Source organism: Oncorhynchus mykiss, chromosome 3 (genome assembly GCF_013265735.2).
Source record: "Oncorhynchus mykiss isolate Arlee chromosome 3, USDA_OmykA_1.1, whole genome shotgun sequence".
NCBI lineage: Eukaryota > Metazoa > Chordata > Actinopteri > Salmoniformes > Salmonidae > Oncorhynchus > Oncorhynchus mykiss.
Window position 1 is genome coordinate 50,738,111 of NC_048567.1, and position 16,158 is coordinate 50,754,268.

Genomic DNA, 16,158 nt, shown 5'->3' on the forward strand with positions numbered 1-16,158 from the left:
CTGTGCTGTATTGTACTGCACTGTACTCTACTGTGATGTCCAAACTTGTGAAACATGAGGAGAATGACATTCATATCCATAATGATGTATTGCTGTTAGCCAAGCTTGCATCTGCACAGTTCTTCCACTGAATTTGTTTTTGTAAATGTTTTAGTGGAAATTGTGCATAGCCGTGTGGTTTGTTAAACTTCTAAATCAATGTTTTTGGTTTGGCAAACATTTTAAAGTCAAAGCAAACCAAGTCAAAGCATTGCCCTGATGCAATGCAAGGTCACCACATTTTGTTGACAAAATTCTTGTTTGGATGTTGACTCTACATAGCGAACAACCAAGTTGCGGACAAGTACAGTAATCTAGCTACTCCTACTGCTGCCCGCCACAATTCCATGAGGAATTTCATCAGAGATCCTTTGAAACACCCACTTGTTCATTATGTCACACACTCAGCGGAATCCAAATGAATTACTGTGTAGTTAATATCGATTGTGACATCAAATAAAATCAAATTGTATTTGTCACATGCGCCGAATACAATAGGTGTAGACCTTACTGTGAAATGCTTACAAGCCCTTAACCAACAACGCAGTTCAAGAAATAGAGTTAATAAAAGACTAAATCAACTAAAGTAAAAAAAAAAAAGTATACATTTAAAATGTAACAAGATGTTTACATAACAATAACGATGCTTACTTCAGTGGGTACCGGTACCCTGATAATAAACAGCGAGTAGCAGCAGTGTAAAAACAAAGAAAGGGGGAGGGTCAATGTAAATAGTCCAGGTGGCCATTTGATTCAGGAGTCTTATGGCTTGGGGGTAGAAGCTGTTAAGGAGCCTTTTGGACCTAGACTTGGTGCTCCGGTACCGCTTGCCGTGCGGTAGCAGAGAGAACAGTCTATGACTTGGGTGACTGGAGCCTTTGACAATTTGACATTTACAAATCAGCATGTAAACAGTTGTTGAACAATAATGGCAGTCATGTGGTGAAAGACTCCTAGATCCTGGATTGCACATTCAAACTAACACAGCACCCAGGACACAGTGGACTAACTGTATATTAGTCAAGCAGAAACAACCAGATATCAGCTCTGATTCCTAATTGGTTAGTTATTCTATATAAGGAACAATAACACATTAACAGTCCATAATGACGTTGATCAGAGAGCTGTAATGTGTTTATACATGGACAGGAGTCAGGATCTGCCGGTTCCACCCCCTGCTCCTGTCTGCAGCAGAGCGAGATAATGTACTGTGGAGGACTTCAAAAGACATTGCCTCCCCCCTCTGCAGTGCAGCTACTGTATCCCCACACAGCCGTCAAGTCAACTACACAGAAGGGGGAAAGATTCTGGGTGAATTTGGGGTTTTTGTTATGCTTTTTTTGTTCAGTTTCTACTGAGACCAAGAATCACGCCAGACTTTAAGTTGAAACAGTGTATCCCTATGAGATATGTATGTATGTATGTATGTATGTATGTATGTATGTATGTATGTATGTGTGTATGTGTGTATGTGTGTATGTGTGTATGTGTGTATGTGTGTGTGTGTGTGTGTGTGTGTGCGTGCGTATATATATATATATATATATATATATATATATATTCCTGAATACATAACCACGGTACTATAGGACTGTGAAAGTGCAGAGTAAATACAGAGCTGTTTTCTATTGCATCCATAATGTGTATCTTTAAGATATGAAATAGTATTGATATTGAGTGTGATGAAACACAAAGCAGAGCAGGGACAGAAGTCTGCTACAGTTATCGTCATGTTTCATCATTACTGTTGCCCTCCATTTCCACCCAGACGTTTTATCTGAAGCACTCTCATTAAGAAGAAAGAGTTGCTTCCTCTGTTTTAGTCCTCTGCATCAGTCCTAGACTTTTATTGAGTTTCAGTCTGCGTCATCACTGAATCACCTTCCATTTCGGTATAAGGGACTTTTATGGCATGAATGTAAATTGCTACGGCCTATGACACTGCATCTGGCACTAGAGGACGGTTATCAAATTGGGTAATGATAGCAGTGTTTTCATTGGGACTTTGCTTTAGCTCTGTATACCAATGATAAAAGGTTAGCACATAGTGAAACACCCTCAACTAAATCTCTCTCTTCAGATGATATAAGCCCAAAAACAATGGCTGCCAGGTCTCAGTATGGACTGGTGTTTGCCTAGGTCAAGCTAGCCAGACATCCACACCCAGCTATCCCATTCCGGCCTGGAGGGAGCAGGGCTGGAGGGAGCAGGGCTGGAGGGAGCAGGGCTGGGGCGGTGTGTTACATAACAAAGGCTTGATGCAATAATTGGGCCTTCTCTTCCCAGTAGGAGCCAGGGGAAAACCAGATGGGTGTAACCCTGGAATGTAACAAAACACACATCCCCTCTTCATCAGAACACACCCTTTCCAGGACCAGCACCCAGGCTGTTTTCACTCCAGTCTCCCCGGGGAGCTCCCAGGCGCCAGGTAAAATGGAGAATTCACACTGACTGCATGGAGATAAGGCAAATCATAATACAGTCAGTGTCAGTCCACATCTACGCCCACTGCTGCTTACGTCAGTAGTGTATAAAGAGGTGAGAACAAGAGTCTCATCTCACACAAAGCAGCTGGGAAACAAAACATGACCACAGTAGGGATGGATACAGCACACTATGGCATTTCCAGACTCCTCCTTCCTGCATAGATACATGTACTCTTTTTCACCCAAGGCTGAACGTAACGCAATTCTATCGAACAAATGTGTGGCCCGTCAAGTTTGAACAGCTGCACATTGATGTACACATTGTTGCTCTAGTCTAGTGTCTCTAGGACTTGTTGCCAGAGCAGGTCACGGTGAAGGAGCCTAGCTAAGTGCTGGAGATAATGTTCTCCTGTCCCAATCAGAGTGTGTGAGAGAGGGCAACGGAAAGCACCTTCATGTTATTAGCATGTCTGGAAACAACCCATTCTAGGCAACTTCACAACGGCCTGAGACGCCACACACAGTTACACACAATCATGACAAATAGAAAAACATTGACCTAGCTAGCTAGTTAGCTAAGTCTGTTGCTATTTAGCTGTGCTTACGGCTAGTGTGTAAAAAGTACAGGGGAGTGATCTGATTGTTTGTCTTCTCTCTGCAGAGATTTAACGGCACATTGCTTTCATGTGGATGTTCTGGTGAACGCCCAGCCTGTGTGTATAACACTGACTATCTATGGGGGCTAGTCAGAGTTTCCACTTGTAGAAAATAATTATAAGGATGACATATATAGAGGAGAAGGATTGTATGCCTATAAGGAATTAGGCTAGGATAATATATTATGATCTAAGCAACGGACATTGCAAATAAATGGTCCCACACCTCGTCCTAACGACATTAAGACAAACACCAGACTAAATTCAACGTGGTCACCATCTAAAAGAACAACAGCTATCCAGGGGAGTAACACTACGGCTAATTCACAGTTATGCTGTACAGCAGGGGTATTCAACTGGGGCCCGGGGTACTGTAGGGGTCCCCAAAAATGAAAAATTTGTTGTCTATGACGGGTGATTGGAGTTAAACTTTTTTTTTAAAGCACACACACGTTTATTTTTTTTCCATAAAAAAAAAAGTTAAACTCCAATCACCCGTCATAGACTGTTCTCTCTGCAAGCGGTACCTTAGCCCCAAGTCTAGGTCCAAAAGACTCCTTAACAGCTTCTACCCCCAAGCCATAAGACTACTACTAATCAAATGGCCACCCGGACTATTTACATTGATGACCCCTACCTACATGTACAAATTAACTAACTAACCTGTACTCCCGCACATTGCGTTGGTACCGGTACCCCCTGTATATAGCCTCGTTATTGTTATTTTATTGTGTTACTTTTTATTTATCTAGTGAATATTTTCTTAATTCTTAACTCTATTTCTTGAACTGCATTGTTGGTTAAGGGCTTGTAATTAAGCATTTCACGCTAAGTATTCGCTGTGTGACATTTTGGGGGGGGGGGGGGGGGGGGGGGATTTGATGAAGTCCTGAGCGCTCTGGAGCAGGACAACGACCCTAAGCACACAGCCAAGACGATTCAGGATCAGTTTTTTATTTTGAATAAATTAGCAAAAATTTCTATAAGCCTGTTTTTAAAAAACATATTTTTCAATCCAAATTGGTAGTAGTTACAGCCTTGTCTCATCGCTGCAACTCCTGTACGGACTCGGGAGAGGCGGAGGTCGAGAGCCATGCGTCCTCCGAAACATAACCCAACCAAGCCGCACTGCTTCCTGACACAATGCCCATCCAACCCGGAAGCCAGCCGTACCAATGTGTCAGAGGAAACACCGTACACCTGGCGACCGTGTCAGCGTGCACTGCGCCCGGCCCACCACAGGAGTCGCTAGTGCGCGATGAGACAAGGATATCCCTGCCGGCCAAACCCTCCCCTAACTCGGATGACGCTGGGTCAATTCCGCGCCGCCGCATGGGTCTCCCTGTTGTGGCCGGCTGCGACAGAGCCTGGATTCGAACCCAGAATCTGTAGTGGCACAGCTTGCACTGCGATGCGGCACTTTAGATATACAGAGTAATTGAGTCATTAGCCATTTGTTATAAGTGAAAACATTGTTAGTCTATATTTCAAGCATTACTCCTCAACACACCACACGATAAAGCTTATTTTATCATGGCCCAACTTGACGGCACCATTCTCTCTCCCTCTCCTGCTCCCGAAACGACATTCCATGGATAAGAATAGCTGGCACATTTGCTTTTGTGTTGCAATATTGGTTTTGGCCTCAAATCTCCTGGAGCTCTAGAGGAGGAAAGAAGCTGTGCACTTGTCAACAGTATGGTAAGAATGTAAACATAGTGATGATGTACAACACAGCTAAGTAGTTTAGCAGGAGTGACAAAGACAAATCATGAAAAACTTAGAGAGCAGAATCCTAATAGCAGTGACCTTTGTCCCCTAAAGGCATCCACCCCACCCCTGAAGAGCGAGAGATGTGAGTTTCCTAAAGGAAGGAAAAGGGTGCGCTGGTGTAATCAGAGAGGGAGTAAAATAAGAGAACAGTCCAACTCCCAAAACAACACCCCTAATGGCATACTGTGTGAGTCTGGACCGAAGAACTACCTACTAATAGCCACCCATATCTCTCTCTCTGTGTGTCTGTGTGTGTGTGTGGCCCACCCAGTGGCTTTTACCCCTTTAACCTTTCCGTTAAATTCCCCCACACAGAGATAATGACTTCAAGCCATGGGGAATGTATAGGACAACACTAATGGTTGACGTCTTTACAGGTTATGTGGACCAAAATACCTGCTATAAATCAGAAGCATAACAACAAGGAGAGCAAAACTCCAGTCCAGGGGACAGGGGATTCCAGTACGGCTGGTCCATCTGAAACATTGTTTTATGAAGGCAGTCACCAAGGAGCTAAACATGCTTCGGTTTCAACCATATTGCATTTCTTCTGACGTCCTATCGGTTACAGTATAGCACACGGGTGTCCCCCACGGGTGTCATGCGGCATCCTTCTCCCTGCCTGCCCCTTTTCGCCTAATGATTTGTGACACGACCAAATGATGAGAGGGAATTCAAATCAGCAGAGCTAGATGACCAGAGCATCTCTGAGCCATGGAAGGTCACAATGCCCTTGACCTATACATCTCTCCTGTCTCTTCGGTCTACTCTACCATGGAGCCGTCCCTGTCAATCTGTTCACATCACAGTTAACCCAATGGATGTCACATTCAGCAGGAGGAAAGAGCCATCAATATCCTTTAGACACAGTTAGGAAGGATCCCAAATGGCACCCTAATCTATAAAGTGCACTACTTCTGACCAGGGCCCATAAGGCTTAGTTTTAAAAAGTAGTGCACTATATAGGGAATATGGTGCAATTGCATGCATCCTTAGAGAGCAAACAAGACATAGACAAAGGTCAAGACAGACAAGCTGGTACTGGGTAGAACAGAAGATGCAGCCAGCCTGCAGCCCAAAGATGATGGATTTGTAGCAGACACGGAGCCCACTGTCTCTCCTCTCCTGCACAGGGTTTAACCAATGGAGCGCATCACAGAGGGTGAGATTCAAACCTCCTCCTCTTATATTTCACACACTGGTGGTTCAAGTAAAATATAGTACTGAAATAGGTGCACTTCTGCAGCTGAAATGCAGTAGGTCAGTTAAAGGAGGAAATTGATTCATTTATCAAAAAAATGATTATTATGCTCCTTTTAAGTACATAAAAGCTGTCTTGTGGCTTTGGGTACCTCAAATGGAAGGATAAGATGTCCATTAAAAAACGAATATGGCAACACAATGGGGTTCGGCCTACTTTCCTACAGATCATGTGCTGTTTCCTGAGTTGGAAAAACGGTATCACATTTTGCTTCAGTGGAAGTTTGGTGTTAAAGGAAACCTTGAAAAGTTCCCTATATAATTCACAGGATATGGGAAGACAGTTGAGTGGATTTAGGAACTGAAATCCTGTTTCTGGACACTACTTTGATTTAAAGAAGCACCTGGCTGCTGAGGTAGGTCAGGACTGGTGTTGTATTTATACTGTATGAAGAGATCGGAGCAGAGCTACAGTCTGGCAGGCACGTCATAAGTAATAACCACACACACACCACACACACACATACATACACACCTTCAGTACTCGAGGTGTTGGCCATGGGACCCGGGACTCCCTCCGGCTGCACGCGGCTTGTTCAGCCTCGTTCTGCCCAACGGGCTCGGCAGCACCACTTTTGCAGATGTACCCACAGTTCCTCTGTAAGACCGTACGCAGTCCGTCAAACACAACCACACTGGCGGTGCACCCCATCACTCCAGGTCCAAAACAGGCATCCCTCAGTAGAGCCGGACGATGACCCAGTTTCCCAGATCCAAACCTACTACAGCCTGGTCCATCCTGAAACACAGCTCCACAACTTCCTATGACTGCACCCCCAGGGCGAGGCTGCTGTCTGGGCTCCGAGAAACAGAGAGATTGCCTGGGAGCCTGGAGAGAGAGTTTATCCAGCCAGGGAAAGGAGCCTCGGTCAGAGCCACAGCAAAGCAGAGATGTCCCAGCCTGTGTTTGCAGGAGTGCCTCAGTCAGCAGGCAAGCGAGAGAGGGAGAGAGACGGGAAGGGGGGGGGGGATGCTGTGAGCGCTGCTGCAGCTTCAGCCAATGCTGAGCCTCGACACAACGCCAGCTTCTATCGGCTGCTGCTGATGCTGTGCATCTCTCTCCCTTTCGCTCTCTCTTTTCCCCTGCCTCTCCCTTCTTTGAAACCTCAACTATCTTTCCCTTACTCACAGTCAGACCACCTCTGTACATGAAAATATTTCCTTTTATTGCATTCTCTGGGGAATGCATTCAGAAATAAGCAGCCGGCATTACCGCACCCAAATACAATAGTTGTTCTTCTACAGTAAGGGGAGGGAATGTGATGAAGATGAAGGCGTTGACTAAGGAGTAAATGAATGTGTGCTAACTCTAGGATAGATTGTTTCCACAGTCAGGCAAAGCGCAATGTGGCTGAGTGCTTATTTAGTTGAAGTGAGAAACAAGGGGGCAACGAAGGGACAAATTCTCCAAGAATCAAACAAGTTCATCATTTACACTTCTCTAAAACATGAATAATGATGACATGGCAGCATATTACGGTTGGATTAATGAAAGCCTTAATAAAGACACAGAGTAAAAACTTCCTCCACCTCAGCCAGACTGCTTGGAAAACTGTTTTCTAAACGGACATGATCCTCCGTAATCTTCTCGATCAAGGGAAAGCTCATCTAAAAAGAACAGGATTTGAGTCAAACCTACTCTGTGACTTAACATATTCCAATTAAAGTGTGTGCCCACACAAACAGCAGCTGAGTCAGTCAGCCTGTGTTCAAAGACGAATCTGTTTTACTTTAGAAACCTGGAGAAAAAAAAAAAAAAATCAAAACATTTACTGGCCAGTGCTTTTGCTAAAAGCCATCTTTATTTACAAAGCACACCAAGGAAATGTACGGATTTAAGCCTTTTATGCCGAGACGTCACGCAGAGAATAAATTCTAAATAAAAGATTAGCCTCTGGCTGGATGAGAGCATGTCCTTCCTGTTCTACCAAGTGCATAAAACATATTAGAAGTAGAACAGAAAAGGTTGATTAAGCCAGATACAATCCATCAGCCACACAGTTTACCTAGGGCCTGGAACTTTACCCATAAAACCATGCTGTTTAATAATCAACCTGAACTGGCTCCACATTCATGAAGAAATGAATCAATATTCGCTTATGGATTTTACAAAAAAAAATCTATAATATCTCCCACCTGCAAATCAGGCCTGATTTTATGGACTCTCTGCCTTCGAGCCATTGGACATGTTTATACTGACAAGAGTCTTCAGCGCCGTGCCCCATGTCCTGATTGGGGAAAGACAGACAGGGAAACCGGGCACTGTCCATCTCTTGTTTACTTATCAATTTCCCGTCATTCTGAGGCGGCCCCTGTTTCCTGCTGCAGCTGTGGGTCGCATGCTCATAAAGTACCCCAGTACACACACTTACAGGACAGTAGCTGGCAGGGAATCATCCACGGCACCTGGGGTTGTATTGTCACATGCACATATCAGCTACTGAAGTGCATACAGTGAACAGTCTTCCTAGATACTGGAGGGATTTCATGAACCAGAAAAATAACACTGATGAGAGTTCACCACTGAGAATGAGATTCATACTAAAACATTAATATTTCATTTGATAGGAATTTACAAGCTGAAAATACATGCGATGTAAAATGTCTAATGCAGAGTGGCTGCGGTCTATGGGGGCACGGTAATTCCCCAAATTAATTTGTGTCTATGGGGGCACGGTAATTCCCTAAAGTGTTCAGTTCACCGGTCAAAGGCTCAAACTCTGTGTGACTGGGGGAGATTTGCTACCACCATTACAGTAAAAGTCATACTGTGGGGCAATAACATTGATCAGGACACACACACACACCCATCTGCAGCATTAGAAGAGCTTCCACAGGGCGCACCAGTGTAGTGTGCTGCTAAACTCCCTCAGCATGTGCGTGTGCTGTGTTAATATTTCAGCAGCACCTGACACACTGAACTACATTCGATTGGGGGGGGATGAGGAGTGCAGCTGAGCCCGGGGTTGATGGAATTCAGATATATGGGTGAGTGAGTGAGTGAGTGAGTGAGTGAGTGAGTGAGTGAGTGAGTGAGTGAGTGAGTGAGTGAGTGAGTGAGTGAGTGAGTGAGTGAGTGAGCAGGAATGGATGGATGGATGAAGACAAGTATACTCATTGTTCTCTTAGAAATACATCCTCATTTCAACCTCATGGCTTCAACACACTCTCCCCATCCCCCATGGCATGCAGTCTACAGCAGGATAGACCGTCAGATGGTGGAGAGAGGGCTTTTAAGCTTAACATATAGAACAGCAAGAAGTCATCTGCAGTGAAATTGCCAAGTCAAACTCTACATTAGGGACAGATAGGAGCAGCCCTCAGAGTGGACTGCGAGGAATGAAAGCTTCATGTCTCCTGCTTGAACTGTTGCTACTGTAAGAGCAGTGATCACATCCCTAAGTAAGGTAAAGGGCAAGAGGATCATGTACTATAGGGTTATGACAAAGGAATATCAGTGTGACTTCACAGCGTTATCGCTGGCTTGTCGTTCATAGTTATGCAGCACAGCAACTAAAATAGCATGCCCCTAAGCGACACAATACATGGACAGTCTGCACACACACACACACACGTCTGTCTAGTCAAGTAGGTTCTCTTTTGAAAACACTGTCTGTCAACAGTGAGACAGTTATTTTTGAGTGAGAACCATTGCAAATAAAATGTTAACTGGCTAATAATTAATTACTAGAGGACATGGTTTGAAGTGACACAGCTGGAGGACACAGATTCTTCCTGTTGTGCACACTGAGGTATGTCTAAAACAATGCTATGACACTCACTAAGTCCCATTATGAATATATTGCAGGGTAGAAAGACTGCCACCTCTCATTGAAGCCATGGAAGTTCAAGGCCGACATTAGTACTGCAGGCATTGTTTGCATAAAAAAGGATCCCCATTATAGTCCTTGGTTCACTCCAGACCTGACTGCCCTTGACCAGCACAAAAACATCCTGTGGCGGACTGCAATAGCATCGAATAGTCCCCGCGATATGCAACTGTTCAGGGAAGTCCGGAACCAATACACACAGTCAGTCAGGAAAGCTAAGGCTAGCTTTTTCAAACAGAAATGTGCATCCTGTATCTCTAACTCCCCCAAAATTTGGGACACTAAAGTCCATGGAGAATAAGAGCACCTCCCCTCAGCTGCCCACTGCACTGAGGCTAGGCGACACGGTCACCACCGATAAATCCATGATAATGGAACCCCAACCCCGGCCAACAGCTCCGCACCCCTCGTAGCTACTTCCCGAGCCTCCCCAGCTTCTCCTTCACCCAAATCCAGATGGCAGATGTTCTGAAAGAGCTGCAAAACCTGGACCCGTACAAATCAGCTGGGCTAGACAATCTGGACCCTCTCTTTCTAAAATTATCCGCCGCCATTGTTGTAACCCCTATTACCAGTCTGTTCAACCTCTCATTTTGTCCGAGATCCCTAAAGATTGGAAAGCTGCTGCGGTCATCCCCCTCTTCAAAAGGGGGTGACACTCTAGACCCAAACTGTTACAGACCAATATCCATCATGCCCTGCCTTTCTAAAGTCTTTGAAAGCCAAGTTAATAAACAGATCACTGACTATTTCGAATCCCACCATACCATCTCCGCTGTGCAATCCAGTTTCCGAGCTGGTCACGGGTGCAAGTCAGCCACGCTCAAGGTACTAAACGATATCATAACCGCCATCGATAAAAGACAGTACTGTGCAGCCGTCTTCATCGACCTGGCCAAGGCTTTCGACTCTGTCAATCACCACATTCTTATTGGCAGACTCGATAGCCTTGGTTTCTCAAATGACTGCCTCGCCTGGTTCACCAACTACTTTGCAGATAGAGTTCATTGTGTAAAATCGGAGGGCCTGTTGTCCGGACCTCTGGCAGTCTCTATGGGGGTACCACAGGGTTCAATTCTCGGGCTGACTCTTTTCTCTGTATATATCAATGATGCTGCGGATGATTCCCTGATCCACCTGGACACCAATCTGTATACATCTGGCCCTTCTTTGGACACTGTGTTAACTAACCTCCAAACGAGCTTCAACGCCATACAACAGTCCTTCCGTGGTCTCCAACTGCTCTTAAACGCTAGCAAAACCAAATGTCTGACTAGACTGTAAACTCTCCTTCCAGACTCATATCAAACATCTCCAATCCAAAATAAAATCGGCTTTCTATTTCACAACAAAGCCTCCTTCACTCAAACCGCCAAACTTACCCTAGTAAAACTGACCATCCTACCGATCCTCCACTTCTACGATGTCATCTACAAATTAGCTTCCAATACTCTACACAGCAAATTGGATGCAGTCTATCACAGTGCCATCAGTTTTGTTACCAAAGCGCCTTATACCACCCACCACTGCGACCTGTATGCTCTAGTCGGCTGGCCCTCGCTACATATTCGTCGCCAGACCCACTGGCTCCAGGTCATCTACAAGTCTATGCTAGGTAAAGCTCTACCTTATCTCAGCTCACTGGTCACGATAACAAAACCCACCCGTAGCATGCGCTCCAGCAGGTATATCTCACTGGTCATCCCCAAAGCCACCACCTCCTTTGGCCGCCTTTCCTTCCAGTTCTCTGCTGCCTCATATCTCCTCATGCCATTTGCACACACAGTATATAGACTTTCTTTTTTTTCTATTGTGTTGACTGTACACTTGTTTGTTCCATGTAACTTTGTGTTGTTGTTTCTGTCGCACTGCTTTGCTTTATCTTGGCCAGGTCACAGTTGTAAATGAGAACTTGTTCTCAACTAGCTTACCTGGTGACATAAAGGTGAAATATTATTATTTTTTAAATGGCAAATCTTCCAGAAAGAAATTCCACAAATTAACTTAACAAGGCACACCTGTTAATTGAAATGCATTCCAGGTGACTACCTCATGAAGCTGGTTGAGAGAATGCCAAGCGTGTTCGAAGCTGCCATCAAGGCAAAGGGTGGCTACTTTGAAGAATCTAAAATATATTTTGATTTGTTTAACACTATTTTTGGTTACTGCATGATTCCATGTGTTATTTCATAGTTTTGATGTTTTCACTATTATTCTAGAATGTAGAAAATAGTTTAAAAAAATTAAAAACTTGAATGAGTAGGTGTGTCCAAACTTTTGATTGCTACTCTAAGTATTCACAACCCTTTGCTATGACACTCCAAATTGAGCTCAGGTGCATCCAACCTTATTTCATCATCCTTGAGATGTCACTACAACTTGATTGGAGTCCACCTGTGGCCAATTCAATTGTTTGGACATAATTTAGGAAGACACTATATAAAAAGGTCTCACAGCTGACTGTGCATGTCAGAGCAGAAACTATCTGAGATTGTGATGAAGCATATATCTGGGGAAGGGTATTGAAAGTTTCCAAAAGCACAGTGGTCTCCACTCTCCATCATTGGGAAATTGAACAATTATGGAACTTCCCAGACTCTGCCTAGAGCTGGCTGTCTGACCAAACTGAGCAACTGGTCGAGAAGAACCTTGGTCAGGGAGGTGACCAAGAACCCAATGACCACTTTGACAGAACCATAGAGTTCCTTGGCTGAGATGGGAGAACCTGCCAGAAGGCAGGGCCTGGGAGACTGGTAAGGATAAAGGGAATAATAAGTCGAGCCAAATACAGGCAAATCCTTGATGAGAACCTGCTTCAGAGTGCAAACGACAGATTGGGGTGAAGATTTATGTTTCAATTGAACAGTGACCACAAGCATACAGCCAAAGCAATGCTGGAATGGCTTCAGAACAAGAATGTGAATGTCCTTGAGTGGCCCAGCCAAAGCCCAGACTTGATCCCATTGAGAATCTGTGGAAAGACTTAAAGATTGCTGTTCACCACCACTAATTTAACAGAGCTTGAGAAAATCTGCAAGGAAAAATTGTAGAAAATCCCTGAATCCAGATATGCAAAGCTGCTACAGACATACCCAAGACAACTCAAATGTGTAATCACCCCCAAAGGTTACTCTACAAAGTATTGACTCAGTGGTGTGAATACTTAAGTAAAAATAGATATTTCTGTATTTAATCTTTCAATACATTTGCACAAATCTAAAAACATGTTTTCACTTTGTCATTATGGGGTATTGTGGGTAGAAGGGTGAGAATTATCTTGTTTTTAAAAAAATATATATTTTGAATTCAGGCTGTAACAAGAAAATGTTGAATAAGTCAAGGGGTATGAATACTTTCTGATGGTACTGAGACATTGTCAGACGTTTCTCGGTTTCAAAATTTATGCCATAGCCAACAACAACATTTATGGCTGTGTCACGGCTGAGGTCGACCTCTAAAATACCATTTCTCAGAGTGGTCCATAAAACCTAACCAGCTGTTAGAGAAAGGGGCCTTTTGCAACACAGTTCATCCTACTCTCATTTTGGAGGCTTGTTATCAGGAAATGGTTCTCTTTGCAAGGAAGTGCAGAAATCCTCAATGCCTACGCAGGAGGTACAGTCCATGAGTACTGCTGGGTGTCTGCAATCCCACTCCACCCCTCACCACCAACCAATCACACGATCAAGAGGTGGAAGTCTCCGAGAGGGTTACCCCGTGGAACAAACAGCTAATGATAAACCGATAGTGCTGCAGCAGCAGTGCTGAGGAGAAACCAGACTGTGTGTGTGTGTGTACAGTACTGGGTTTGTTGTTCTTTTCTGTGTTGTGCTAATGATGAATAATTCAGGCCATGCTGGGTGGTGAAGACTGCTGAGTCACAGGGATCAGCTGTGTTTCTACTGCTTCACTCCACTCCTCCTCAGCAGTCTGCAGCACCGTAAGAACCTCTCCTCTGGACAACAAACAAACCACTGGGCCAGGATGTGGAGGGTAAACTCAGTGCCCCCCCCCACACACACACACAGTCTCTAACCACTCAATAACCTCAATAACATTGTGACCTACAAGCAGAACATCCACAATCATCAGCCTCAGCAGAAAATCTGTCTTCTGTATGGACGCATTGTGGAATGAGACTATTCTGTACAGCAGTAGTTAACTAGACCAAGAGCAGCACTACTCCCTATACAGCAGTGATAGTACCATTGCAGTGTCAGCTATGGGAAATCGGAGTTAAAGCTTCTAAGCGCAAATCGGCTTAATGTATGCCATGGCAGAAGAAGAAGGCGGTTGTGTGTGTGGATGTTGGAGTGTAAACATCCTGTATTAGGGCATGGAAGCTGTACCCGGCCCACGCTGAATCTGGACACAGCTGCCTGCTGCTGGCTTCTAGATAAGCACGGTCTGTCTGGGACTCAGCTGCACTGATGTACATGGCTGGATTACTGCTGCTGGTACTACAGCCAAACTGCAGCTCTTCTCACAAGTCTGTTTCGTTTGTCCTCCATACTGATTACATCCCCCTCCCACCCAGTGTGTTTTGAAAGTTGGTGGCACGCATTCTCAGATTGATACCAACTGCTCAATCATACTTTTGTAGATGACTGGTGAATTCCCTGATTGGTGTTTACTGCTGTTTTCACATCAATATGAAGAGAGTCAGTGACATCAGCTGGGAACACTGCTGGACTGTTCTTCCCATCAGTCTATAGAATAAACCATGTGACCGGAGGATGCAGGACACACATCTCAGGGGCCAGCTCATCTGCTGCAGCCAGCTTAGGGATGACATGGTTCACACAGTGTCTAAAGATCTGAGGGCTGGGCATAAAGGAAGGGGATCCAAGATGATAGACATTTAATATCCTATCAATTGAGTTTAATTCCTACTCAGATATACAGTGCATTTTGAGAGTATTCAGACCCCTTGACTTTACACATTTTGTTATGTTACAGCCTTATTCTGAAATGGACCCCCCCCCCCCCATCAATCTACCCACAATACCACATAATGACAAAGCAAAAACAGGTTTGTAGTAGAATTGTTATAAAAAATATAAAAAACTGAAATATCATATTTACATAAGTGTTCAGATCCTTTACTCAGTACTTTGTTGAAGCACCTTTGGAAGCGATTACAGCTTCAAGTTTTCTGGGGAATGACGCTACAAGCGTGGCACACCTGTATTTGGGGGTTTCTCCCATTCTTCTCTGCAGATCCTCTCAAGCTCTGTCAGGTTGGATGGGGAGTGTCGCTGGACAGCTATTTTCAGGTCTCTCCAGAGATGTTAGATTGGGTTCAAGTCCGGGATCTGGCTGGGCCACTCAAGGACATTCAGAGACTTGTCCCGAAGCCACTCCTGCATTGTCTTGGCTGTGTGCTTAGGGTCGTTGTCCTGTTGGAACATGAACCTTGAGTCGGAGGTCCTGGGCTCTCTGGAGCAGGTTTTCATCAAGGATCTAATCTCTCTGTACTTTACTCCGTTCATCTTTCCCTCGATCCTGACTAGTTTCCCAGTCCTTGCCGCTGAAAAACAGTTTTCTGTGACACTTGACGTGTCACATTTCATTTCATCAGACCAGAGAATCTTGTTTCTCATGGTCAGAGAGTCCTTTAGAGACCTTTTGGCAAACTCCAAGCAGACACTCATGCCTTTTACTGAGGAGTGGCTTCCGTCTGGCTACTCTACCATAAAGGCCTGATTGGTGGAGTGCTGCAGAGATGGTTGTCCTTCTGGAAGGTTCTCCCATCTCCACAGAAGAACTCTAGATCTCTGTCAGAGAGCGACCATCGGGTTCTTGGTCACCTCTCTGACCAAAGCCCTTCTCCCCCGATTGCTCAGTTTGGCCAGGCGGACAGCTTTAGGAAGGGTCTTGGTGGTTCCAAACTTCTTAAATGGAATAATTATGGAGGCCACTGTGTTCTTAGGGATCTTCAATGCTGCAGAAATGTTTTGGTGCCCTTCCCCAGATCGGTGCCTCGACACAATCCTGTCTCTGAGCTCTACGGACACTTCCTTCGACCTCATGGCTTAGTTTTTGCTCTGACATGCACTGTCAACTGTGGGACCTTTATATAGACAGGTGTGTGCCTTTCCAATCAATTGTATTTACCACAGGTGGACTCCAATCAAGTTGTAAAAGCATCAAGGATGATCAACTTCATGTCTT

At 44.6% G+C, this 16,158-nt stretch overlaps 1 protein-coding gene across 8 annotated transcripts in view; it reads right to left on the bottom strand.

Moving 5' to 3' along the window:
- LOC110520150 (dedicator of cytokinesis protein 9) overlaps positions 1-16,158 on the bottom strand; it is a 122,427-nt gene that overhangs the window by 72,316 nt on the left and 33,953 nt on the right. For 4 of the 8 annotated variants that reach the window (XM_036974518.1, XM_036974519.1, XM_036974517.1 and 1 more), the window contains exon 1: positions 6,630-6,821. The exons of 3 other annotated variants lie outside the window; for them this stretch is intronic. In XM_036974518.1, the coding sequence (XP_036830413.1) occupies positions 6,630-6,806 (177 nt within the window). In that variant the 5' untranslated portion in view covers positions 6,807-6,821. Of the gene's footprint in view, positions 1-6,629; positions 6,842-16,158 lie in introns of those variants that run through there. One more of the 8 variants, XM_036974523.1, reaches the window with a different exon arrangement.